Below are 25,394 nucleotides of genomic sequence, written 5' to 3'. Positions count from 1 at the left end.
AGCAAATAGCAAGGATTTCAGGGAAGGCTGCATAAGAGCATGTAATGCGTGTTCATTTGATTTGTAAATTAATTTAATTCTTTAAAAGTCTAATGAACTTAAGCCTGCCCCCAAGTAGACTGATATGGCCTTGGATGAGATTACTTTTCACCACACAAAACCCTCCTGAGGTACCGATACACAGAGGAACATTGTTGCTTTGGTTTCTTTACTCTCAATTCTTTTTTATCTCATGCAAATGAGAAACATTAATCCTTTGTGGCTTTCTGGACTCTTGGCTCTGGGGAAAAAAAACCCATGACCTAGCTTTATTTTATTTATTTATTTATTTTGAAATAGCGTAATTGTCAAAAATCCGTAACTTCTGAGTGCAATTTCAACCTTCACATTAATAAGGCAATAACCCAAGCAAACAACATTTAATGAAGTTCCAGGTCTGAACGTAAAGTAGAATAGAGGCATTATCTGGATGAGATGAATTGAAGTTCTCTATAAAGTTGCACGAATTCTTATAGGCAGGGTAGACTTGGGATAGAACTATTAGACCAAGCCATTGAGTAGCCTGGCTTCTAGCTCATGTCCCAGAGGTCTTGGGCATGGCCTTGGCCATAGGATTCAGACTTCTTTGATTTAGCTGCCCTTGGTAGCAAATGCTCATTGAGGTCCTAAGGTCAGTTCAATGTTCTAGCAGCTCAGTCTTTTCCCCTCATTTGCCAATGGATGTCATGAAAGCCTCTCTGAACTTGCTTTTATAAGTGATATGAGTGACAGCTAGAAGGCACATCCCAACCACGTGGATTATTCCTCTTTTGTTTTCATGTCCAGGTCACAGCTCCCTAGAGTCACCGACAAATCTGCCTTCTCTTCCTCCTGAATCTTTTGCGTGGAATCTCACCTGGATCATGAAAGATTCCTTCCCTTTCCTGTCTCATCGCAGCCGATATGGTAAGTATATTTTTGAGAGTTATTTGTGACGCACAATCACCGTCTCATAATTAAGGAAGCCGTGATTTCAGTTTGTTATCCATGGCTCTCCATGGACCCCTGGACCCCTGTACACAACGGAAGTCTCTCTGTGCCTTTAGTCTTCCATCGGCACCCAGGACGGTGCTCTCCAGACTCACAGTATCCTGAAGGAAACGAAGGGCTTTGTTGCTGCCGTATCTCATTGCCCCCAGACTTTATGGTATTCCCAACACCCCCTTACCAATCATTGGATGTGATGCTTATTTGCATTTTGACTGTGATTCTCCAGATAGCTGGTTCTAACCCATGACTGTTTCTAATAAAGGTCATCTCTTGAGAGAAGATTGTTATTATGAGGGTTGCAGGTCTTCTGGGCCCCTCAAGTGACAGCCTTATATTTGAGTATCTCCTTGAAGGCCCCTAAACATGTTCCTAGATATTATTTTAGTTCATTTGATCTGCAACAACCTCAGAAATAAGGAGGCAACACCCCATTCAATTTTAAATACAGAAACTGAGCTTAATAAGATCCCCCAGAGTAGCTTCTCTAACTACAAAACCAGAACTCTTCCCGTATACTCACTTTGGCTCCCAGGGGCCTGCCCGCCCAGCCGGCTAGGTCCTATCCCAGGAGCCCTCACGAGGCAGTATTTTCATGACGCAGAATTCCTCATTCTCTGTGCTCGGCCAAACAGCTCCTGGGAGCTGGGCCTCTGCAGAGAAAAGAGCGGCTTTGGAGGAGAGCTGATGTATTCCAGGTGGACATTTTTTCTTCTCTTGAACTCCTCTAAAGTGAACCCCATGAGGGCAGGCTCTAAGCTGTGTTTGCTCCTCGCTTTATCCCATCACATAGAAGACACTCATAAAAGTCTTGCATGATCAGATCTGATTCAATTAAGTATTTATGAACCTGGTACAGCACTGAGTTCTAGATCCCTTCTGGGCATATTTACTTATCCCTGACGCTCACTCTCTGCCCTTGGGCCTGAGCTGTTTAAAATGCACCTAACAGAGTTCTTCCTACTCACTGCTGTCTCTCATCCATAATGCAGTTAGCCTTGGTTAATATTAGCTGTACCTTTCATTTCAAACTTAAAAAAATAAATGCATCAAAAACTCTAGGGCGGCTTTGGATTATACTCTGCTGGGATGTTTCCTGCTCATCCCACGCCTCCCCAGTGGGAGAGGAAGATCAGTAGTTGTCAGGAGATTCCAGATAAGAACTACTTGATTTTAGTTAAGCCAGACACTGAATGTCATCTTATAATAAGGGTAAGTGTCTATAAATAATTGAAATCTGGTCCTTTGTATTGTTATTACCTTTTAACCAGATTTGTGATAAAACTGGTCTTTGGGTAAAATTCTGAATTTGCTTTTAAAGTCATTCAGTATCTCCATAGGATGACAACTTTTATAAAATGCAGAATGTCCAAAAAAGGCAGGTTTACCTCCTGCGTGACACAGAGGGCACTAACTCCACTTGGTCTCCGTGGAGTATCCAGAAAGAAGCTGCCGACTGAGAGGAGAAAGTCCCTGGAGCTTTTCACGCTGCTCCCTACCACTGCTTGCCCCTGATACACCTCCTTCCTCTCCCTGGGCCTCATCTTTCTCATCTGTAATTTAGGGTGGAGTGACATGCTGCCTTGGGGCAAAGGAGAGATCTGGAGGATTCCCAAGGTCCCTTTCAAACTCTCCTTGTCACCTCGAATCCTCATGATTTCCCTTCTTGAGAGAGGAGAGGACCCAGACCATCGGCCAGACATGGCCCAGATGCTTGACTGGGACGCCAAAGTCGGCTGCTGTTGATTCACAGGGTGGGAGGAGCTGGTTCTTGACCAAGTGTAGCACTAATTTCAGAGCCTCTTCAACATCTTATTATATTTAATTCAGCTGAGACTGTATTAAAGACCCACCTGCCCCCACCACCACCTGTGTGCCTAGTTCAGTGCCAGATGTGGAGGTGATATAAATGCAAAACTGAGTAAGCCTTGCTCCTGCTCTCTCGGAGCTCAGAAAACAGAGACATCATTCTGCAGGCAGCAAGGCTCATTGCCACAGAGAGTGCTTCTGGGGCTCACCCCAGGGCACAGAGGTTGAGGACTCAACCTGAGACCTACTGCAGAGCAAACGAAAGGCCGAGTTAAGGCCAAGGCTCCCATCTCCTTAAGGATGTTTGTGGGGACTCCACTCATATCCCTCTGTGAACCAAAGAGGCCGCCAGGCTCAGGGGTGATAAATCCATACCCTTCGGCTGCCTGCCATGAAAGACATTTTGAGAAATGTTAACAACTTCATGAATTTTAAGGCCTCAAACTTGGGCAGAGAAATTTGACTGGAAAATTGCCACCTGAAGGGGTCATTCTTCAGACAGCGAGAAGTAACCAAGTCTCAGCCAGTCAATGTGGGCACTTGAGCGGCGGAGTTTTTTGTGCCTGGCTGGCTGTCCTCACCTGCATTTTGGGGAGGAGTCATGGGGGGTGAGAGAGTAGGCATCGAGAGCCTGGCCACAGGCATGGTTACGGACAGTGGCAGGCTGGCCCTCCCAGGCCGGCTGTCAGTCCTGAGCTGAGTCTGGCTTCTCTTCACCAGTGTTTTATGAGCAGAGACGTAGTAGAGAGAGGCCAGTAAGATTTACTCACCCCAGCCTATCATTATCTGCTTGAGGAAAAAGTTTGACCTACCTTTTTGGAAGTCTCCCTATATTTCTTCTAATTTGCATTGGGGCCTTTTATATTCTGTGAAATATATTCTCTCCAGTGGCATTTGGTATCAGCTTTCAGTTCCTCCTCGCCTCTTGTCTTGAATGGCAGGAGCCTGCTAATTTCATCATTGACAAGCAGAGAGCTGCACATCCATCCCCCAGGCTTTGAAGGAGGGAGGGCATCTAAGGAAAGACTTTTCTCCTTTTATCACCTGCTCTAATTCCTTAAGACTTATTTATAGGCTTGACTACAAGGATTGGGCTCTAACTACCTAGACAGATAAAAATCTGTCCCATCCAGGAGCTCCAGGTGCTAAGAGATTAAGGCCACTGCGGGGCTTGATGACTCACTGGGGGTCACTGAGTTCTAGAGCCACAGAACAGGTGGTGTCCTGCCCAGCTGTAATTCCTGTGTGCCCACTCTGGGTGTGGGACGAGTCAGGGCAACATTTAAAACAGAAGAACCAAGGGCTCTGGCCCAGGTGAAGAGGAAGAGAATTTTCATATATGAAAAAAAAAAAAAAAGTTTGATACTTTACAAAACTCTTTTATACCCCCTTTTCTCACTTAAGCTTATTATAAAATTGTGGTGGGTGGATATTATTTTATAACATTTTTATAGAAATGTAAACTGAGAGCCAAAGAAGTTTATTCATGCTCCCAAGTTATGGAGCAGGTGGACAGTGAGAGAAGACCGAACCCAGATTTCCTGACTCCAAGTTGAGTGCTCTCTCTACCACATCACAGAGTTAATTCAAAGATAAAGCCTCGTCTTCATGAGAGGGCTCTTGTTTCCTAGACAACCTGGTGTTTGGACCGAACGACAAGTCTGATATTCAAGATCTTGGAAACTGTAGGACCAGTTTAATGTCCCTAAATTGAGACTGTCCCAAGCAGGCCAGGTAATTTACCTCTTCCTCAATGTGGGCATAGGACCCCCAGGCACCATGGTTCATCTTGTCTTCCCCACCATAGGCTAGAGTCCCTGTTATCAGTTGAATTGTGCCCCCGGCCAAGACGTATTGAACTCCCAACCCCTAGTACCTGTGCATGGGATCTTATTTGGAAACAGGGTCTTTGCAGATGCAATCAAGTTGAGTCCATCGTGGATTAGAGGGAGCCCTAATTCAGTATAACTGGCGTCCTTATAATAAGAGTAAACAGACAAAGACACACACAGGATGAGCACCATGTAAAGATGGAGGCAGAGATTAGAGTGATGCATCTACAAGCCAAGGAACGCCAAGGATGGCTGGCAGTCACCAGAAGCTACGAGAAAGGCATGGGACAGATTCTCCCCTAGAGCTGTCAGAGAGAGCATGGCCCAGATGAAGCCTTGATTTTGGACTTCTGGCCTCCTGAACTGTGAGAAAATAAATTCTGTTGCTTTAAGCCCCCTCAGTTTGTAGTAATTTTGTTCTGACAACTCTAATAAACAAATAACAATTCTTCAGCCTTCCAGTCCTCCGATGCCTACAACTTTAACTCCTGGAAAAGAAAGATTCCTCTCAATACCCCAACATCTGGGCACAACAAACTCATTGTTGGACTTTAAATAAAAGTTCTATTAAAACTTCGCCTGCTTTCAAGCCCACTGGACCATCCAATTTAGGGACGGTTGCTTTTGGAAAGAAAGAAAAATTAGCCTTTTTACTTACTTTCCCTGCTACCACTACCCCCATCACCAGTCCTGTTAATATATCTATTTCTTTGATTGAAAAGACTGGGTAATTAAATATACTTCTCTCTCCAAAAGAAAAGAAAACACAAACAAACCTACCACAGAATCAAAACTGGAAAACAAGAAGGGTCTCCAGTCCCCTGTAGGGTTTACTTCAGAGCTCTGGCAGGAGTCCTTGTTTTCACATTTCTGAAATTACATATTTAACCGCGGTCAACCCTTCCACCCTCAAGAGCCTGGCGTCAGTGTAAAGCAGCTCCCAGCTCCCCTGTGGACCGTTGTCAGGGCTGAAAGCTTTCTCACCAATTCTTCTGCCCTGATAAGCCAGGCCTTCTGGTGTCTTCTTCCCATCCCAGCTCCATTGAGCAGGAAAGTCAAGTTCTTTCCTAGTCCATGCCTCTCTATTTTTATCTACAGCATGGCAAGCAAAAGGCCTCTGGATGCACTCACCCTAAAGGCTGAGTCCCAATGGGGACAGCAGCGCCAGCAGCCATCCAAGACCAAGAGCAGGGAACATCTGTCGCACTGAGGACCACTGGCCTGCTCAGAACCAGTGAACTCAGTCCATGGATATTAAATAAAAAGCGGTTGGCTTAGGTGTTTCAAGGAGAGACTTGTTTAAAAGGCTCCACTCGATCACATCTCTTACCTTTAAAATGAAGATACATGGACACACTCAATAAATACCAACAACCTATCTCTATGTTGGTGGCAGATTGAGTAAAAAGAGGCAGAAAGGAAACAAGTCAGGTTAAAATATAATAAATGATTAACCAGCTGACACAAGGACAAGAAAAGCAAGTCCAAAGATACCCATTTAAAACAGTTGTCACAGCAAGAGAGGGAAAAGCATTGGCAAAAGGGAAAGAAAGAGGGACAGAGAAAGAGAGAGAAGCTGAGAGCGAGAGAGACAGGTAGACAGACAAGACAGACAAGCATGGAAAGGACCGCTCGGGGCTGTCTAGGCTTCTGTCCATGTGTTCTTTCCCCTGCTAGCAGGTCTCAGCTTTCACACCTGGGCAGGTGACTCCCTAATGCTTCATCCAATTTTGACCTCCCTCCCGAGGGTCATTTTTGCATCCCTCCCTACATGTGGTATTTCCCCCTTAGAGGTCAAGGGATCCACATCTTGTTCCATTTTTGCATCCCTAGGACTTAATCCAGTGGTTGTCCTCAGTTGGGCTCTTAATAAAAATATTAAGATGAAACTGCAACATTTGCTGAGCAATCCAGGGGCAAACTGGGACAATATGCAGGTCTCTCAATCCCCAACCTGGAGCTTTTCAACCCCTGAGGGTCTCTGTTTTGTGAAAGGACAGGGCTATTCCCAACAGCCCTCTATTCCTAAAGTCATACTAACTGGTTTCAGGGAAGACATATGTTTCAAAGAACAGTACCTGGGCTGGACATGCTTTGGTTTCGAATTCAAAGCTGTGACTTTAAGTACTTTGGGAAGGCTTATTTTATCTCTTAATCTTAAAAAGCATATTCACTAGACATAAGTGAGCTGAGGAATTTTTGTTTTGACAGCTTTGAGACATCTGCATATTATACTGAGCATTTCTAACCAGCCGAGAAAGACATGTGTCCAAAACATATGCAGGAAAACGACTGATCAAGAGTGATAAAAATGAGAGGAAATCCTCTTAAAATGAAATGTTTTGTCAAGAGCAACTTTGGGTTGCCTTATGTCAGAAGAGACCTCAGATTAATAGAATTTTAGCATTGGAGTAGACGACTAGAATAATTTGGTTTATGAGAAATTTGTGGAAATTGTGAGCTGTCAGGACCCAAAGCAGTCTGGTCAAAGAGCCTCATCTTACAAATGAGGAAAGTAGGCAGAGAGAGGTCAGTGCTCTGCCTGGGGCTGGTGGCAAAGCTGAGATTCACACCCAGGCCATCTGTTTGGTAGAGCCCACATGTAACTCGATGTCTGCTTGTTTTGAGACTTGTTTTTTGGGCATTGGAGATGAACTCCATATTCACCTCCAACCTCCAGCACATCCTCAGCAGCAGACACGGATGTGCAAGCGGGAGGGCCATTTTGCACATTCTGAGGGAGAGATCTTCTATGACCAACAGCCTCCTCTGGTTGTTGCGGATGCCGCATTACTCAGAGCTGTCTGCCAACCTTCTGGTTTCAGGAATGATCTCATTTGGATGGGTGTCATGCTGAGCAGTAATCACACCACTAGGGTTGCTACCATGCCCTCTGGAGCCTGCTCCATTCTGTTAGAGACCCCGTGTGGATGGTCATCTTCCATGACGCATCCTGGAAATCAGAGGCAGAGAACTGGGCTGGAAGTCCAACCTGAGTTCTGGTCTCCAGGCTCTTACTTCTCCAGGCCCTGGGCTAATCCACTTTCGCCAAATCACTTTACCCTCCTAAGCTTCAATTTTCCCATCTGTAAAATGAGGAGGCTGGGCTAGTAACTTCAGAATGCCTACTATTTTAATTTCCTATTTTCTGTTCTGGGATGCAGAGCAAAGTCCCATTTGTTTTTTTCTGTGTCATTGTTCGGGCCACAGATAAGAGGAATGAGAGTTAAGGTTTTGGTGCCTATGTCCCACCATGTGGGCCTGCATGCTATACAGCCTCTTCCAAGACTGTCTTCCGAGGCTGTGTTTATATAATTGATTCATTGAAGGAGACTTGGCCCCTCTTCACTGCAGCTTGATTATAAGTGAACTAAACAGATGTCTTGAATTGGGTGATTGGTTCCCAGATGCATTCCAGGGAGCAAGCTGGTGGGAAGTGAATGATTTCAGTTCTAGGGCCCCATGACAAATGAATAGTGGTTGTGAGAGGGGGCAGGCAGGGGCCAGGATTGGTACTTAGTTTTATGAAGTGAGTGGCCAGATGTTGATGGCAGCTGGTGGATTAATATCAAAGGTGACTGGTAGGGTAAGTGTCCCTTTGGGAGATAACCTAGACAGGGGAGAATAGAAGCCCCTAATTATTCGATCCTGGGTTGCAAGTCAGGACTCTTGGGGTTCTGCTGACTCACTGGCTAGAGCCAAGTTAGAGAGTTTGTTTTGGCCAACTGCCCAAAAGGCGAAATTGGTCTTAGAATGATAGAGATGAAGAGACCTAGGAATCATCTTGTTTCTCTGATTCATGTTTTCAGATGAGGAACTGAGCCTAGAGAGGTTGAACATTTGCTAGAAGTCACATCCCAGAGCCAGGGCTAGACTCCAGCTCTTCTTACTCAAGGTCTGGCGTGACTTCACTTCCAAAGGGAAGCTTGATCGGCGCCAGAAAGCAAAGATTGAATAAGGAGTTGCCATGAGCTTTGACGTAGTCAGCGCTTCTGCCTTCAGTGCTGGGCACGCAGCCCCTTAGCTGTCCTCTGCTCTGGCTGACCCCAGAGCCACCTGAAGGGCCACAGTGATGACGCCACCATTTCATAATAAGCCACATGCGAGTCACTGCACTAATTGCGTGATGTACGAGCTGCAGCTAATCTTCCTCCCAATTCCCTGTGGTGATCCCTGCTTTAAGTCCCATTTTACAGATGAAAAAGTGAGGCACAGAGAATTTAAATAATTTGCCCTGAGATACGCATCTAGTAAAGGGACAGAGCTGAGTGTTCATCTTGAGCCGCCAGACTCCATGCAGCATCTATGCTCCTAACTACTCTCCAGATACCCTGGTGTCCCCTGAAGTGTGGATATGAAAGGGAGCAAGGAAGAGGGGCACCTGCTCTAGTCAGCATCTCCCTGGGTCCTCCAAGGTTAGGTCAGTTCAGCTTATCCCTGTTCCTACTGGGAAACCTGAGGCTCAGGGAGACAAGGTGGTAATAACATCCATGCACAGCATCTCATAGTTAAGAAGGCACTTCCACATTCATGTCCTTATATGGTCGTCACAGCAGGTGTTTTCTATATCAGCATCATTACTGCATAAATGTCTCAGGTTTATACACAAGAAAACCAAGACCCAAGTGGCTAAATGGATTGCCCGAAAGCACAGGCTGATTGGCCCAGAGTTTGAAGAGTTTCCAAGAATTCGCTAGTGGCCTTTCTCCTTCACTCCTAAGCCACTGCTTCCCCTCCTCTGTTATCATTGTATCTTCTCCTGTGCACAGACCTGCTCTCCAGCACGGAGCTTCCAGCAACCAGCAAAAGCAACTTACTGGCAAAAGAGTACATGTAGGATGAGAGAATACAGACAGCCTTACTGGAGACTATTTGGGCCATTGAATTATTGCGAGACATTTGAAACCTAGCCATGTATGTTTTTGCTAGCTTATTGCCAGAGTCAAGAACTTAAGTCTGACCCCAAGCTTGACTTCTGAAACACTTATAATGAGAGACAAAATGAAAAAGGGTGAAGTATCAGTGGGATTGATAAATGTGTGTTCTTTTATTATGATGATGATGATGATTACTGGTTTTCACTCTGTAATACTTGCTTCCAGAAAATATTTGTTATGGGCTGAGACTGAGTGACCTTAACCCATGGATTCCTGTGACCTGCCCCAAGGCAGCTGCTCTTAAGGCCCCTGCCAGCCTGTGGTCATCTGGAAACTGGTCAGCCTTTAAATGAGTGTCTTAAAAACTAAAGGAGGTTGCTTGTCCCCTAACTTGAAATTGGCTAAGGTGACTGAAGAAGCTAATGGGAGGCCTCTGGGGTTCCAAGGTCAAGATCAAAAAGGCACAAAAGGCTTTGACTCAAGGGATTTTTTAAAATTTTTTTTTAAAATTTTAAAAATTTTAAGCTTGAGTTTAGTCTGGAAACAAAGGAGAACTGTTAGGTTTTCAAAGACCACCCAAGGGAAGATCTGAGTGTCCGAAGTACACCATATATCCCTGCTATCCTTCCGTGGTGTTATGGACAGTGCCTGGAACACCCATGCAGTCTCCTTCATGTGGCTCAGGCTGGAAAGCCCCATCTCTGCCTGAGTAGTTTGGGCATGACTACCTTGGTAGTCTCACACATACCTAGAGGCTAGATTTCCACCCTCAGACTCAGTGTCAGGGTGGGTGGTCATTGCCAACTTTTCTACAGCCAAGGGAATTTGATAAGGTAACTGGGCATCTTTCTGGGCAGGGTCACCATGGGTTTTCTGGTCCATTACCATAACAGTCTTCTGAATGCCTGCATTTTATACCAGGACAATGTCTTGAAGCCAACTGCTAATGGATTCAGTTTTTGAAATGTGTTTCATACCCTGGAAGGGTTCAGAATATAGGTACAAACTGATAAAAATGTGTGAAAACACACTCACCACTCACTCACTCACACTCACCCTGGAACAGTCATCTGTAAAACTTACCTGTATTTTCCTTCTTAATTCTTTGAGAACTTTGAGATAAACTGAGTCCCTGTTGAGTGTGATGCACATCCAGTCTCCTTCCATGGGGAATCTGCTTCTAGGGATGGCAACAAGCCCTCATTTAGAGGAATACAGAGTGAAAGTGACTGACTGACAGTCTGTAAGTTTGGTTGTGTTGGCCCAGAATGAGCCCAGTGGAATAAATGATCTTCATAGATGGAGGGCACTGTAGAGAGTGTATGCTCGATTTCTTCCATTTTTCAAATGCACAAAACTAGACATAGAGAGGGGAATAGACTTGCTGAGGTCCCTCAGCTGCTATTGGCAGGACTGAGCTGGGAACCATGCTCACTGCCCCGCCAAGATTTTTCCCTTCAAGCACTTGACCCTCAGCAGACGAATTGTTTCCAGGAGGTTCCATTACCTTACCTTTCTTTCACGATGGGAGTGACCTTCTTTCTTTCATGATGGGTATGACTAGAAGGTGGGTAGTTGTGATTTCAACTATGCAATCAGCATGTTCTGAAAATTGTGTCTTTTTCTCATTGCGTTTTTTAGCAGTTAGATCCTCCTGGGTCCTAATGGGTGCAAAAAGTAGGGTTGAGAACTCTGGATTCTTCTGAAGATCACAGTCACTTTGCAAATGGGCCCGACACAGAGGAAATATCTATCTGTCCCCTTAGGGCAGTGGAGAAGCCTTTGCAGATCTGAAGAGGTTGCAGACTTTGGGTCCAATAAGCAAAATACAATAGTGGATTGAGGGTTTTTTTGAGTCATACTTATTTCAGCGTCTCCTTTATCCCACATGTGTGATCCATCGTCAAGCTCTTCACCATCTCTACTGCTGCTGCTTTAAGTAGGTTGAGGTTCTGAAGCCACGGAGGTGTGATGAAGAATGCCCGGATCTTCATCATTGTCCAGCCCTGGGTCACAGTCTGGCTCTGCCTCAGGGTAGTCCTTTGATCTTTGGGCAAGTAGAATAAACTTCCTGAGCCTCAGTTTTCTCATCTGTAGGGAGAGGGCATCATTCACTTCTCATTGTTTTTCTGCAGATTAAATATAGTGACATAAGAAAATACCTAGCATAGTCTCTGGCAGATAGCTGGGACTCAGTGAGAGTTATTCCCCAGCCCTTTCCTTGGGTGAGGACCTGCCTCTGCCATTGGGTTGCTAACGACTAAACACTTCACTGGAGCCCTTGATCACTCTGACAACCCCTATGTCACAGGGACTGAGTCAGGGGAGGGTTAAGGAAAGAGGTTCTAGAGGCAAACTAGGTCTAGAACCTCAAAAAGATGCAAGGAAAATGAGACTTAATCTGGTGTTTTAAGGGAAGACACATCCCAAGTATTATTGTACAAAAGGCACTTAGGCTAGCCCAGTATAAGGAAACCCATCTTGATGTTTTATGAGAAATTAAATCAGAATGTAGGAAAGCCCAATTTAATTTCGCCAAAAGTGAGCGGTAATGTTAACTCCATTTCTATTTAAAGCCAAAGAGTGCAGCTTTGACAGCTAAAGTGAGGCTGCCTTGGAGCAAGGATTTCAAAATGAACCCATTTGATAACTGGAGAGTCTGCCTGGCCTGTTTCACTAGGCAGGGTCTGGTCCAAGCACAGCCAGTTATTAGACTCTTCAGGGCCCAGAGATCCCAGGGTTGATGAAACTTGATGATGGCATTGCATATTCTGTTGTCTGTTTATCTAATATGCACACAAGGCACATTTGCCAGGCGGTGTCTGAGAATGCACGTCACACATCTGTCCCAAATAGAAATAGGATGACTTTAACTGGAGGAAAAACTAAGGCAGAAGCTGGGCCATGGAAGTTGAGGCTTTGAGAAAGGTACCAATATTTGTCGATGTGACTTGGGGGCAGCCAGTCATTTTCTTTCCCAGCTCCTGACTTGATCACTCCCTAATGTGGATGGGTCTTTTTGACCCTGCCCAGAAGAGCCACATTTAGTGGCTACACCTTTCCTCATGAGATAATTTTGTGTTGCAGAGTACAAAATGTTGGATCAGTTTTCTCCTTGCGTTCTGCTATCAGAACCAGATGCCTGGCAAGAAAGTCTTGAAGATTAAGGCAGCCTACGGTTTATGGTACCAATTCATAGCAACAGCTCAGCCCCCAGAGGCAGGAGAAAGCCTTCTAGGCTGATAAAATATGTAGGCAGCAAGTGTCATGTCAACGCAGACAAGGCCGGCTCTGCCTGTTGCCATTATAAAGGTGAATTGTCTGAATCACGAAGGGGCGAGTGGTATTAACCTTAGGACCAGAAGAATGGCAGTTCCTGGAGAGCAGCTGGTACATAAATCTCTACTGGCAGAGAACAGAAAGACACTTAATAGAAGTGTAATTGAAGGACCCCCCCCCCAAACTTAGTTTGTCTGGTGTCAGTGGGAATTATTTTACTCCAGCTCCAGGACAGGGCCAGCTTCCTAAGGGCATGAAAACCGAGTGCCCAGCTGCCTGCACTAGAATTGGCCCAACTTCTCTGCATTCGGAAATTCTCAACAGCAGACTCATCTTGGATAACAAGATGGCAGTAGCCCAGAATCAGTGATTAAAACACAATAATAATTAGGACTTAGCACCCATTAGCACCATCACACAGGTTGATTTATCAAATTAGTTGTAACCCCTCTGAGAGCAAGGATGTGGAACCTTTAAAAAGTCACATCAAAATGGAGCTTTAGAAAACAGCTAGTCTAGGTCTCATTTTGAAGAACTTGAGGCCCAGTGAGGTTAAGTGGCTTATTCAAGGTAACCCTCAAATCAGTGGCCGAGCTGGAGCTGGAACCCAAGTTTTACGGGGTTCTTGTTTCTAGAATCATCTTGTCCAAACCCCTTGTTCTGCAGTTGAGGGCACCAAGTTCCATACGTAAGAAGAGACTGGCCAAGCCTGGATACCACCAGATTCCCCAGAATCTCCAAGTCAGTGGCTTGTCCTTTATATCACATTCTTTCTCACAGCCCCGTGCTGAGGGGAGATGGTGAAGTACAAGTGGATGAAGAATTGCATTTCGGTACTTATTCTATTGGTGCTTCAGCTGGCATTGAGGGCCTGCCAGGTAGAAAGCGCTTCATCCACTTTAGGCAATGCACAATGAGTGAGGAAGCGAAAGGGAAGGCGAGTGCATCCTAAGAGTAGGGCAAACGTGGAATGACTTGAACACAAGGAAGATTCTTCACCAAAGAAGCCCAGAAAAAGATCATGAAAAACCCAGGGCGTGGCCTGTCACCTCTCTTCACTCTTCCTCCTTACCCAGTGACCTTTCCTATTCTCTCCCCAAGAGACAATAACCTGGATTAGCTGCCATAGCCTTGGCCTGTTCTCTGGAGGGGAGGTTGAAGGGTAGATAATAGGGCTGGTAAACGGGGACATGAACAAGACTTGCTTTCCCTTTGGCTTTTTCTTAAATAGGGCAGATCTGACTAGGACTTTTCCTGAGCATCAAAGATGGAATAGGCTCATGTATATGGATAATGCATCACCCACTAATTCTTACAGCAAACTCCAGAAGTAGGTGTTACCACCCCCAAGGTACATGTGTGAAATTTTGAAGCCAAAGAGGTCACCCAGCTGGTAAATGGCAGAGCCAGACTTAGATTCAGACCTATCTGGTTGCAAAGTCAGGCTCTGCCCACTAGACCTCAGGCCCTCTCCAAGTCAGCAGGTAGCCTCCTAGGATGCAGAGCTTCTCATGATCCAGGGTCTTAGCTCTTTTTTTACCTTCCTTTCTCTGAGGACAACTCCCATAGTCTGAGTCATACAAGGACCCTTTTTTCTCTCTTAGCCCCTTTTTCACCAGGAGGGACCCAGCCACCTGTGAAGTTGACAACCTGCCACCTCGGCATAGGGTGGAGATTTGTGTGAGAGGAAGGCCAGCTTCCTGGAGTGGAGGCGCAAGGCTGTGGGGCTAGGAGGTCACGTTTGGGAAACGGTTTGCTCCGCTGACCCTTGGCTGTCCTTGCAGGTCTGGAGTGCAGCTTTGACTTCCCCTGTGAGCTGGAGTATTCCCCTCCGCTGCATGACCTCGGGAACCAGAGCTGGTCCTGGCGCCGCGTCCCCTCCGAGGAGGCCTCCCAGATGGACCTGTTGGACGGGCCCGAGGCAGAGCATTCGAAGGAGATGCCCAGAGGTAAGGGCAGAGGCCACTGCCAAGTGTTCTGGATGGGCCAGGACAGGGCTGGAATGTCACTTTCTGTTTGAAAGGTTACAGCTTCCTGACCCCTGCTCTGTTCCATTTCCTTTCAAACCTGCTTTTAGTATCTGTGCGTCTGCATGTCTTCTTGGGCAATGCAAGGAAGGAGAGATGCAAGTCCAATTTCAAGATCAATCCAACCCTTTACTCTCTTACCAAGTAAAGGAAACAGGATTTCATAACTCTCTTTCATGCAGATTTCCCAATGTAAGATGTAGGAGGAAGCGCTAATCTGTTTGTCCATTTGGAACAGGGTTGCCAGACAAAGCACAAGACACCAGTTAAACTTGAGCAACAAATTATTTTTTTCACATATCACATGCAATAGTTGGGGCATATTTATACTTTAAAAATTATTCCAATGATACTAAAAATCTTAAATGTAATTGAGTGCCCTGCACTTTTATTTGCTTAATCTGGCATTCCTAATTTTGAAGGTACTGGGTAACTGGGAAAATGTTAGTTTCAAAGCCACTAATGAATATTCAGGCTGCTTAGCTTTGCAAGGTGCTTCAAGTAGTCCTGATCTGTTTATGAATGTCCCCTTCTGAGTTAGCTTGGACTGGAAAAGTTCGGCTCTGGAGAAGTAGTGGGTGCTTGTTAAATATTTGCTGAGATTTTAGAGAGAGATGTGGAGGCACCAAGCTCTACTCCTGCCTTCAGGTCTCTTTAAGGCAAATCTTAGAGCTTTTAATTCCTTGGACCCAGATAACTGCTGATTGGAATTGACAGCCTGTGTTTTTGGCTTTTAGGAAGAAATAATAACGGACATGGTACTTTTAGTTTACAAAGCCCTTTCACCTGCACTGTCTCTCTGGATTCCAGCTTTATGAGGGAGACAGGGAAGATGAAAAAGCTAGGGCTCAGAGAGAGGAAGCGGCTGGCTAAAGGTCACACGGCTTGTGCGTGTCGGTCCAGGTCTTGATGTCTGTCATGATGTGTCCTAGACCTGGACACTCTCTACCACATTGTGTTTCCTCTTCGTAGCAAAAGTTATGGCAAGAGCCTGCCCTGGGCCCATTTCTTGGGGGTGATTATCTTACTGGGAATCTAATATGGACAGGGCTCAGGTAAGCTCATGGGGGCCATTGGAAGTGGCACAAAAATAACTAATGCTCTCGGGCTTCTCCGTCAGCCTTGAACCCTGCAGTGAGAGACCTTTTCTTCCTACACACTCTCACAGGCTGACCTTTTCTTTTTTTATGACTCTTGAAATTGCCTGACCTTGATTTATATTTTAAGATGCTTTCACCTGGATATTGATGTGTACTGTAGGGCGTGTGTGCTTGTATGTAGGTGAGTGGCTCTTACCCTGATAGTGCATCCAAATCATCTGGAGAAGTTACAAAAAATACTGCATAAGCCCCACAGCCTGAGACTCTGATTCAGTAGCTCTGAGATGGAGTCTAAAAATCTATGTATTTTCAAAATTTTATTACAAAATTTAGCATGTACACAAAAGTAGATATATATGCATGAGTTAAAGATGACAATAAAATCAACACTTGTGTTCTCACCACCAAATGTAAGAATTTGAATGTTGTCCATCCATTTACAATCTCTTCTGTCCCCCACTAGATAAAAAATCTCTTCCTATAAGTGGAACAATAAATCTCCCTCCCTCTCTTCCTCTCTCTCTCTCTCTCATTGATAAAAAAAAAAAAAAATTATCTCGTCCTTTCTCAGAGGTAACCACCACCCTGTATTTTATGTTCACCATTCATTTGCTTTTGTTTATGGCCTTACCACTCATGATGTAGCCCCACACAACCTATGAACTAGGTTTGCAAACTGTCATATAAATGGCGTAACACTGTTGTTTTGTGATTTGTCCATTTTGATGCTTGTCGCTGAGGCTCATTTAGTTTTGAATCCATTGCATGAAAATCTCATGGTTTCTCTCTTCTGCTCTCATTAGACGTTTGGGTTGTTTCCAGGTTTCTCCATTGCCAGCAGCACTGACGCGCCCACTCTCATATATGCCTTGGTGCACGTGCATTTCTAAGAGCGTTCCCGGAGCAAAGGTTCAGGATGGGATTGCGGGGCCGTGGGTGCAGCCTTCACTGTAGTGAGCAATGCCGATCCATTTTGCAAAGTGGTGCTACCAGCTTATGCCCCAGGAGTGATGTGGAGCACTCTTCCCTCGGACTTTCCATGCTCGCCAGCGCCTGACATTGTCAGACTGTCGTTTTTGTTCATGTGGCAGATGAAATATAGTATCTCATGGCAGCTTCAGTTTCCATGGGACTTTGTTCTATTTTGTTTTTAATAAGTGTCTCAGACGATTCTGAGGCACAGCTAGATTTGTTGTACTATTGATGTGAACCCCCCTTTTACACTTAACTCCCATTCCACCTCCCCTAGGGCTGTCTCTGGGTCCCAATTCCCAACCTCCAGAAGTTGTCCTGGCAGTACATGCATTTTTCATTATTGTAGGCTTTTTATTTGATAACTATTGAATTTTGACCATGGTTCAGTGAGATCAAGAGAGAGAGACAAGTATCAGTTGTTCAGAAACTTTGTGGAGTCAGACTTCATAACTTCGAAAGCCGATGCTTTTAAAATGTTTAAACGATGTTTAAAACAATGCCAACAGCTTGTCATTGGCACTCTTTGCCTATTTCCACTCCTCTGCCCTCTATGTGTGATCTCTGGCATCTGCGTGCTACACTGAGTGCTGTGAGAAAAAGAAAGGAAGGAGTGGGGGGAAGGCCAATCACTTCTCAGTGTGGAAATCTATCAATGCCTTTATGTTTTTATAAAGCTGGGTCCCAAGAACCAGGCATGTACTGGATGTGAACCTTTCCCATTAGATAAATCAGTCAAGGTTGGAATGCCCATTTTTTTAGTAATTGTTGCCAACTTCCATCTCTCTGAAAAACTACTGCATTTTCGAACATGGTAGTATGTCATGCCACTAAGGACAATGATGTGAGTGACCACGGCAGACACCACTGTGGATACATCCGTCTACTTTATCAAATTCTTCAGTGAACAAACACATCTAAACATAGCTTAGAGAAATCTCACCACTGTCAGAAACTTGTGTTTATTTTTCCTGGGATCTAACAGGAGGCCTATACCCACACACCTAGAACAGTCTTAGAAGCAAGGGACCAGCCTCCCAGGTTTCATAGGGACACTTCTGGAATGTCACTGAGAGGTGTTCAGAACTTTCAGGAATGGGCCGCTCATTCCTTTTCGAGTCAACTAATTACATCACTACCTATCCCTTGAAGTAGGGTTGTTCCCCACAAAGCAGGCTGATGTATCATAATGTCCCTTGACCTTCAGAGAAAAGGGTAAAGGTGAAAGGAGAGAAAGTGACATGCCCAATCTGTGCAATGGCAAAGCAACGACCTACATCCAGTTCTAACTCCCAACTCTTTAGAATCTCACTTTTTCTGTCTTTTTGGCAGAAAGTATGCTGGTGGTGGAGATAGGGAGGAGTGACTAGTGCCCTTTAGGTTAGTGTAGTCACTAGAGTTTTTTTAGCTCAACATTTATTGGTTAGATGGTATTTAGACTCTGTGGCCATATTTCTTGTCAGAGGATATAGAAGGGCCAGAAAAAAGCAATGTGATAATACCAATCATAGATAATGAACTGTAAGATTATAAACTCTGCATGATTTTAATTTATGGCCCCTGAAGATGAGAATAATAAGGGAGATTCAATTCAGAGCAGCAAGATAATAAAAAGTGATGATCTTGGTGGAACACAATATTATAAATTAGTAAAGTCTTGAGGAATCATCAGGTTGGGGCATTCTATGACTTTTCAGGAAGTCCCAGGGGTGTATTTGATTTCTGCTACTTCAGGAACATATTCTTAAGGAACATAAGAATATTTTCCTTCTCCAGAAAGACAAGCTTTTGCTCTCTAGCATGAACACTAGTGTTAAAATGGAAAATGGATGAGTAGCCCCTCCTCAAAGCCCCTCCGCAAGCCCTCACTCCTAAGCTTACACTAGAAGGATGGGAGTAGGCTCAGCTGGGAGGGGCTGGCTCTTTCTGTATCGACTCAGTTTCTTCCAGGGCACTGATTCTCAAGTCCTTGTTTCATTTTTGGCAGAGGACCTGGGTGGAACTCTGCTACTGAGATTCTTCTGTTTACCAAGATGACTTTATTTCCAAAAGGTTGAGAAGCATTGTCCTGGAGCTCTGGAGTAGCTAACAGCGCTGCCAAAGATGACTAGGGCATTGCGATGACAGAATGGGGTCATCCAGCCTTTGGTCCACTCCTGTTATACCCTTGTGTGTTAGTTTCTTGTAGCTCCTATAACAAATTAATATAAACTGGGGTGGCTTAAAACAACAGAAATTTCTTCTCTCCCGGTTCTGGAAGCCAACAGTCAAAATCAAGGTGTTGGAAGGGTGGTGTCTTCTGGAGGCTCTGCAGGAGAATCCATTCCATGCCCCCCTTCTGGCTTCTGGTGATTGCTGGTAATCTATGGTGTTCCTCGGCTTGTAGATGCATCACTCCAATCTCTGCCCCCATCTTTACATGGCCTACTCCTCAGTGTCTCTGTGTTTCAAATCTGTCTCTTAAGGGATACATGTCACTAGATTTAGGGCGCACCTTAAATCCAGCATGATCCCATTGCAAGATCCTTAATTACATCTGCAAAGGCTCTGTTTCCAAATAAGGCCATCTTCACAGGTACCAGGGATTAGGACCTGGACATATCTTTTGGAGACCACTATTTGACTGACTACATGTTGATATTTCTGTCCCTGTATATAGGTTGGTATGCGGATCCTGTGTGTCTCTCCCGGAACCTGGGGGCTGTGCGTTCTCAGACCCTTCAGGAAGTTAGGTTAGGTGGGTCCAGAGGAATCCCGATTAATACCAGGATTTCACATCCTTCCTTCAATTCCTTCTCCCACACCAAGGGTTTGCAAAGTTCTTAAAAGAATCCTTGATCGCCTCTCAAGTAGACGCCATCCCAGGGATAGCTGGAATCTGGGCCACATTTTGAGCTGCAGTGCAGCTTGGCTGGGAAGTTTCTCTCAGGACACAGCCCCCTTTGCACCCACAGTCACTGGATGCTGGGGAGACTCGCTCTGTTCTGTGGTATCTGTTCAGGGCAGCGTCTTCAGAAGAGTCTTGAGAAGCCCACTCTCACCTATATCTTCTTTGTAGATGGACAGGGTGAGGGGTGCTGCCTGAGGCACCACAGGATGACATATGCTGTCCAGGCTACAGAGTGGTGCAATTAGTGTGATTTCATTTCAGCCTGAAGGACTTTAATATTTATTGTATTACTATTACAGATCTGCAGCAACTTTGGATTCCAATTTTCTCCTCTGAAGATTGCTGTTGATCCTTTTGTTATTACTGTTTTGTTTTGTTTTGTTACTTTCTTAAGTTAGTTTGCTTAATAACTTGGCCAAGCTATATCTGTGAAATCTATTTTCCCTGCAGTGTGTAACTATTAATATCTCTGATCAACTTTTTTTTTTAAATGTTCTTGTTTTGATTTTTTAGCCGGCTTCCTATGGGAATCTGTGTGTAGCTTAGTGGTCTCCTAATGCTTAGACAGAGGATGAGTTCAAGCACCAAGACTTCTGTCTTTTATTTTTTTAATCCTCACCTGAGAATGTGTTTGTTTGTTTTTTGATGTTCTTTATTGATTTGAGAGAGAGAGGGAGAGGGAGAAACATGGATGTGGGAGGGAAACATCGGTCAGTTGCCTCCCATACATGCCCTGACCGGGGATCAAACCTGCAACTTGGGTATGTGCTGTGACTGGGAATTGAACCTGCAACATTTTGGTGTATGGGACGACACTCCAACAGGCAGAGCCACCAGCAAGAGCAAGACTTCTGTCTTTTGTCAATAGATCTGTGTGTGGGTAAGGGAGTGCTTTCAATTCTCAGGCTGCTGATCTCTTTCGTGTCTCCTGTGCATACACACAGTCTTAGGGTTAGTGAGAAGGTTGTGGCTAGCTTGGACCCTTTCCCATCTCCATTGGGAAGATATATAGTCATACACAGTCTTGTTGAATATGCCTGTCCCAACCATGAAAGAGCCTCGGGCTAACTGAGTTGATCACCACTTTCACTTACTGCTGGCCATGTACTTTGTCTCTTCCTCCAAACCAAGCGATCCCCCTTCCTCTGTGGCGTAGAAGCTTTCAGCCTTCAGGGTAGGTCCTACTTTGGCAGGACCTTTGTGCAGACTGAGTGAGGTAGACAAGAGAAGCACCAGGTCAGAATGCCACAGATCCCGCGGTTCTCTCCTGGGCCTTATCTACAATCACACACTGCAGGTTACATCTGTTTTATAAATAAGCTGAGCTCCAGAGAAGGTAAAGAACTTGCCCAAGGCCACTCAGGGTGTGAGCAGCAGCATAAGCCAGGCCAGCCTGTGGTGTCCAAGGAGGGTTTAGAAAGTTCCATAGTGGACGTCACACTGGGTGAGTGAAGGGCGCTCCTCTGGGCCATTCAAGGTGACCAAGGATGAGGCCTCCTTCAGTGTCTATGCCCCAAGTCCTGCTATTAGGGGAGATTGGGGTGGGGGTGGGTGGAAGAGGGAGAAGCAGGCTGCTTTTAGTGGGAGACTCTCATTGTCTCACATTTCTCACCCTTTCCCTCACTTGTTTTTCATTGATTGTTGAAACATTATTATAGTTCATTGTCAGTATTATTTAGAATAGAGAAAAATTGAAAACTAGTTTAAATGTCCATTAACAGGGACCAGCCAAATTAACTAGGATTTATCCATACAAACTTAATTACAAAATTAATACATATTTATTGTGAAAAAATTGTAGATAGATACAGGTACTGACATGGAAGATATTGATAGTTAAATTAAGAATGTAGGTTGTAAAACAGCATCCATATCATAACCTCATTTGGGTTTGTATATATTTATTTAGCTAGAGATAATATCCTGGCAGCATATATATCAAACCACTATCACCAGTTGCTTCTGGAGAGTGGAAGTCTGGTTGGCAAACCAAGGGGAGAATACACTTGTGTATCCTTAGAATTTTTTCATGCATTTCTTTTGTAATTAAAAACAAAAACAAGAACACATTTAAAAATATTTTAATTTCAAAATTCTTATTTACCATTTAAAAAATAAATAAAGCGACTTCCTTAAAGTCACACAGCTAGTAAGTGGCACACTCAGGATCTGAACTCAAACCTGTGCCCTCTCTACCATACCACCCTCCTTCTGAAGGGATCCGGATGAGAAATTAGGAAGTGAAATTAATTCAGTTATCAAAAGAGGCCTCAGCTTCCCCTGTTTGGGAGCAGAGAATACTGGACAGCAGCCTGGAATGCTCGGGGAGGTGATGAGAGCCCGGTGAAGAAATGAGGGCATTGACCGAGCGACTCCTGGAAGCCCCTTTTGTATTGTGCTCTGCTGAGCTCCAACAGAATAAGGAATTGCCATTTTGTTGATAGTATCGAATTAGGTAGCTGACTTTCAAAGCAGCAAGGGAAAAGGGGGCCCTAGAAACTGCCGTCTAGTAATTCAATCCCTGTTAAAATAGTGGAACAAATATTAAGAGGAAAAAATACTATCTAGGATAATGGAATTATGAGCAATAAGCATTATGGGTTTTAAAAGAACAAATCATGCCAGACAAAGTTGATTGCTTTTTTGATTAGTAGACTAAGGGAATAGAGTAGATGTAATATATCTTGATTTTAGCGAAAGGTTTGATAGTGTCTCGTGAAATTTTACTCAGGAAATTAATTGAAAATGGCCTAGAGATGAGCACTGTCGTGTGAACTTCAGCGTGGTGGCAGGATAGCGGAGGGGATGCATCACAGGGCGGAGATGTGGGGCGGGGAGGTTCAGGTCAGGGGTCGGTTCTATTTAATTATTTCATTACTTCTCAGGAAGAAGAGGAGGCAGCTCTTACGTGAGTGAAATTTATAGTATGTCTTATCTGTGCGTTTTAATGAAAAAATTTTTTGAAAGCCGGCAAGTCTACCTGGTTTCCAACCACAGGTGTAGCCTCAATTCTGGGTCTCATGAGAAGCCCTGTGGATGCAAACAATACCCTAATGAACTTCAGCTCTACTTCTGAATGATGAATAACGTAATGGCCTTAGACAAGAGCCCCACCTATCTTTGTCACCCACACCCTTATCCTGCAAAGGGACCCTCTCAACCCACAACACCTGGGAGCCCTCCAACACCTTGGAGCCCAGCACTCAACCCTATAATCAAATACTTACTACCTACTATTTGTCAGGCCCGGGGCAGACATAAAGAATAAAAGATGTCATAAATGCATAGGACATAAAGGGTAGTTCATTAATTACCAGACACATCAAACTGGTAATGGTATTGCTGTAATCAAATTTAAACAAAATTCTGTGGGAAAACAGAGGAGGCTGAAAGTAGCATTAGATGGGGGAGAAGGGGAGTTTGGGAGAGCCAGAGGTTGCTGAGGACAGCTTTGAAGAGGAGATGATATTTTACCAGGGCTTAAAGGAAGGGTAGGTTTTTACATATGATAGAACAGGAAAGGGCCATTCAGCCAGAGGCTGGAGACCAGTGAGTGAACTTGGAAACATCACTGAAGCTCTGTCAGTGAGGCTGAAGCTCTGACAGTAATTCCAGCAGCCCGGGTGTTTCCTAAGGATGAAGCAATGGGTGTCAGGAGCCAGCACCGTGCACAGCCGAGTAGACGGTCAGCGGCTGGGAGCCATTCCGGGTGGGGGCAGAGGGCAGCGAGCCTGGGGAACTGGAGGGAGACTGGAGGCTGGAAAGGCAGGGTTGGAAGCAACTTGTCAAGAAGGACCTTCAAAGTCACATCAAGAAACCCAGACTTTACAAGGCAGGCAACAAATGGGAGAATTTTAATGAGCTTATAAATAGAGGGGTAACTTGGCCAGATCTTATTTTACCAAGATGGCCCTGACAGTGACGGAGGAAGGGAAGCAAGTGAAGAGAGGCCAAAACACAGCCAGGTAAGAGGCTGCTGGAGTCGGCAACTGACAGCCAAAGACCACACCAGGCAGTCACACTGAAAGGACAGAGAAGGCTTTGAATCTGGGAGCTGTCTTGGTAGCTGAAGAAAAGGGGATCGATATTAATTTAATTGTATAGTCCAGGCAACTGGATACTTAGTAGAAATGGAGCTCAGGAACAGCAGACCATGAGGTTGGATTTTATCCCGTGGAAAGTTTCTCGGGACTTAAGCAAATCAAGGCTCTGAACTACCTTTGCCTGTAGGAGTGAAGTGTTCATGGGCTGACACGGAGCTCTCTCTCCTGGGTCTCAGAAACCCTGGCAGCAGCATTTTTAGGACAAACACCTCTGGATGTTTTTTTTTACCTGGGAAGAGCTGGAAAAGCTGTACGAAGCAGGAGGAAACAAGTGAGGCATCAAGAAAGCAAGGGAGTTTCTTTTCATCTTATTTTGTTCCATAACAAAGAAACGTTTCCAAAATTCAGTTTCAGGGTGCTTTCGGCACGGAGCCAAACATTTCATTATTTCTCTGCTTGACATGTAGGCAAATACTAGAGAGACGCCTTAGAAATATCCTGACCTGACACACACCCGGTTACAGACTAGACCTACTTGCTATGATTCTCCTGCATTGCTCATGGAACCAAGTCTACACTCCACAACCCCTGATGTCTAAAGTTAGATTCTGTCCTATGCTTTCCTTTAAATGTTAAACAAAAGAGAATGACACTAGTGGAAGATATTGCCAGATTCATGTAAACCTGTTGTGAGAAGATACTAATTATGTCATAGATCAGCGATTTTCAACCTTTCTCGTCTCATGGTCCACATAAACTAATTACTAAAATTCTACGGCACGCCAAAAATATATCGTATTTTTTGCCGATCTCACACAAAAATAGGTATAATAGGATTCATTCACACTGGACGGCTATTGTGTTGGCTGTGGTCATTTTTTTATATGACAGTCTAAGGGAAAAGAGGTCAGTGGCCCTGACTAAGTAGTCAGGTGTTGCATGTTTTATAAATTCTTGCAGCACATCAGTGTGTCTGCCGAGGCACAGCGGCTGAAAACACTGTCATAGATACATGACACGAACTGTGAGTCACCCAAAATACTATCCAGGCCTCTTGAAATGGTCCTCAGGAGGTTAAACTCAATAGAGGGAAACTGTGCGGGGATCTCACCGCTGTCATCGCTGCATGTGCTCTTTCTTGCTGAGGGGCTGGGGAGGGGCGGGGGCAGACAGTGGGAAGGAGAAAGGGAGGGAGAGCAATCATTTTTAGACCAGGAATTTTCTTTCACTCTCTTCCTGTAAAGCTTTGGCTGATTATGTTTACTTTGACTCACCTGAAGTGATTAATAAGAGCGTAGCCTCATGAAAGAATATTGTGTCAGAGTAATCAAGACATTTTTACTTAAACTTTTTTCAGTGTCCCCAAGATATAATCACTAGGTCATTTTGGAATCATGTTTTATGGTTGCTCGGGAAGATGAATATTATGAGTTTCAATGGGGAAATTAGGCCCACAGTTTAGTCTGCTCTGATTTATGATTTGCCCTTTAAGAAAATACGGTGGTGGCTGCACATGGATTTATGGAAAGTCAGCGTTGC

General features: G+C 44.7%; 1 protein-coding gene across 1 annotated transcript in view; it reads left to right on the top strand.

Moving 5' to 3' along the window:
* The window catches only part of ALK (ALK receptor tyrosine kinase), a gene marked incomplete at both ends in the record, with an annotated part of 512,424 nt that overhangs the window by 147,576 nt on the left and 339,454 nt on the right, over nucleotides 1-25,394 (top strand). Inside the window, 2 exons of the mRNA XM_081156468.1 lie at nucleotides 826-945; nucleotides 14,608-14,772. Of these exons, the coding sequence (XP_081012594.1) occupies nucleotides 826-945; nucleotides 14,608-14,772 (285 nt within the window). The remainder of the gene's footprint in view (nucleotides 1-825; nucleotides 946-14,607; nucleotides 14,773-25,394) is intronic.

This window comes from Miniopterus schreibersii, assembly GCF_964146895.1.
Source record: "Miniopterus schreibersii genome assembly, chromosome: 13".
NCBI classification, from domain to species: Eukaryota; Metazoa; Chordata; class Mammalia; order Chiroptera; family Miniopteridae; genus Miniopterus; species Miniopterus schreibersii.
The sequence above is the reverse complement of the archived record's forward strand: the minus strand, read 5'-3'. Positions and strand labels throughout refer to the sequence as shown.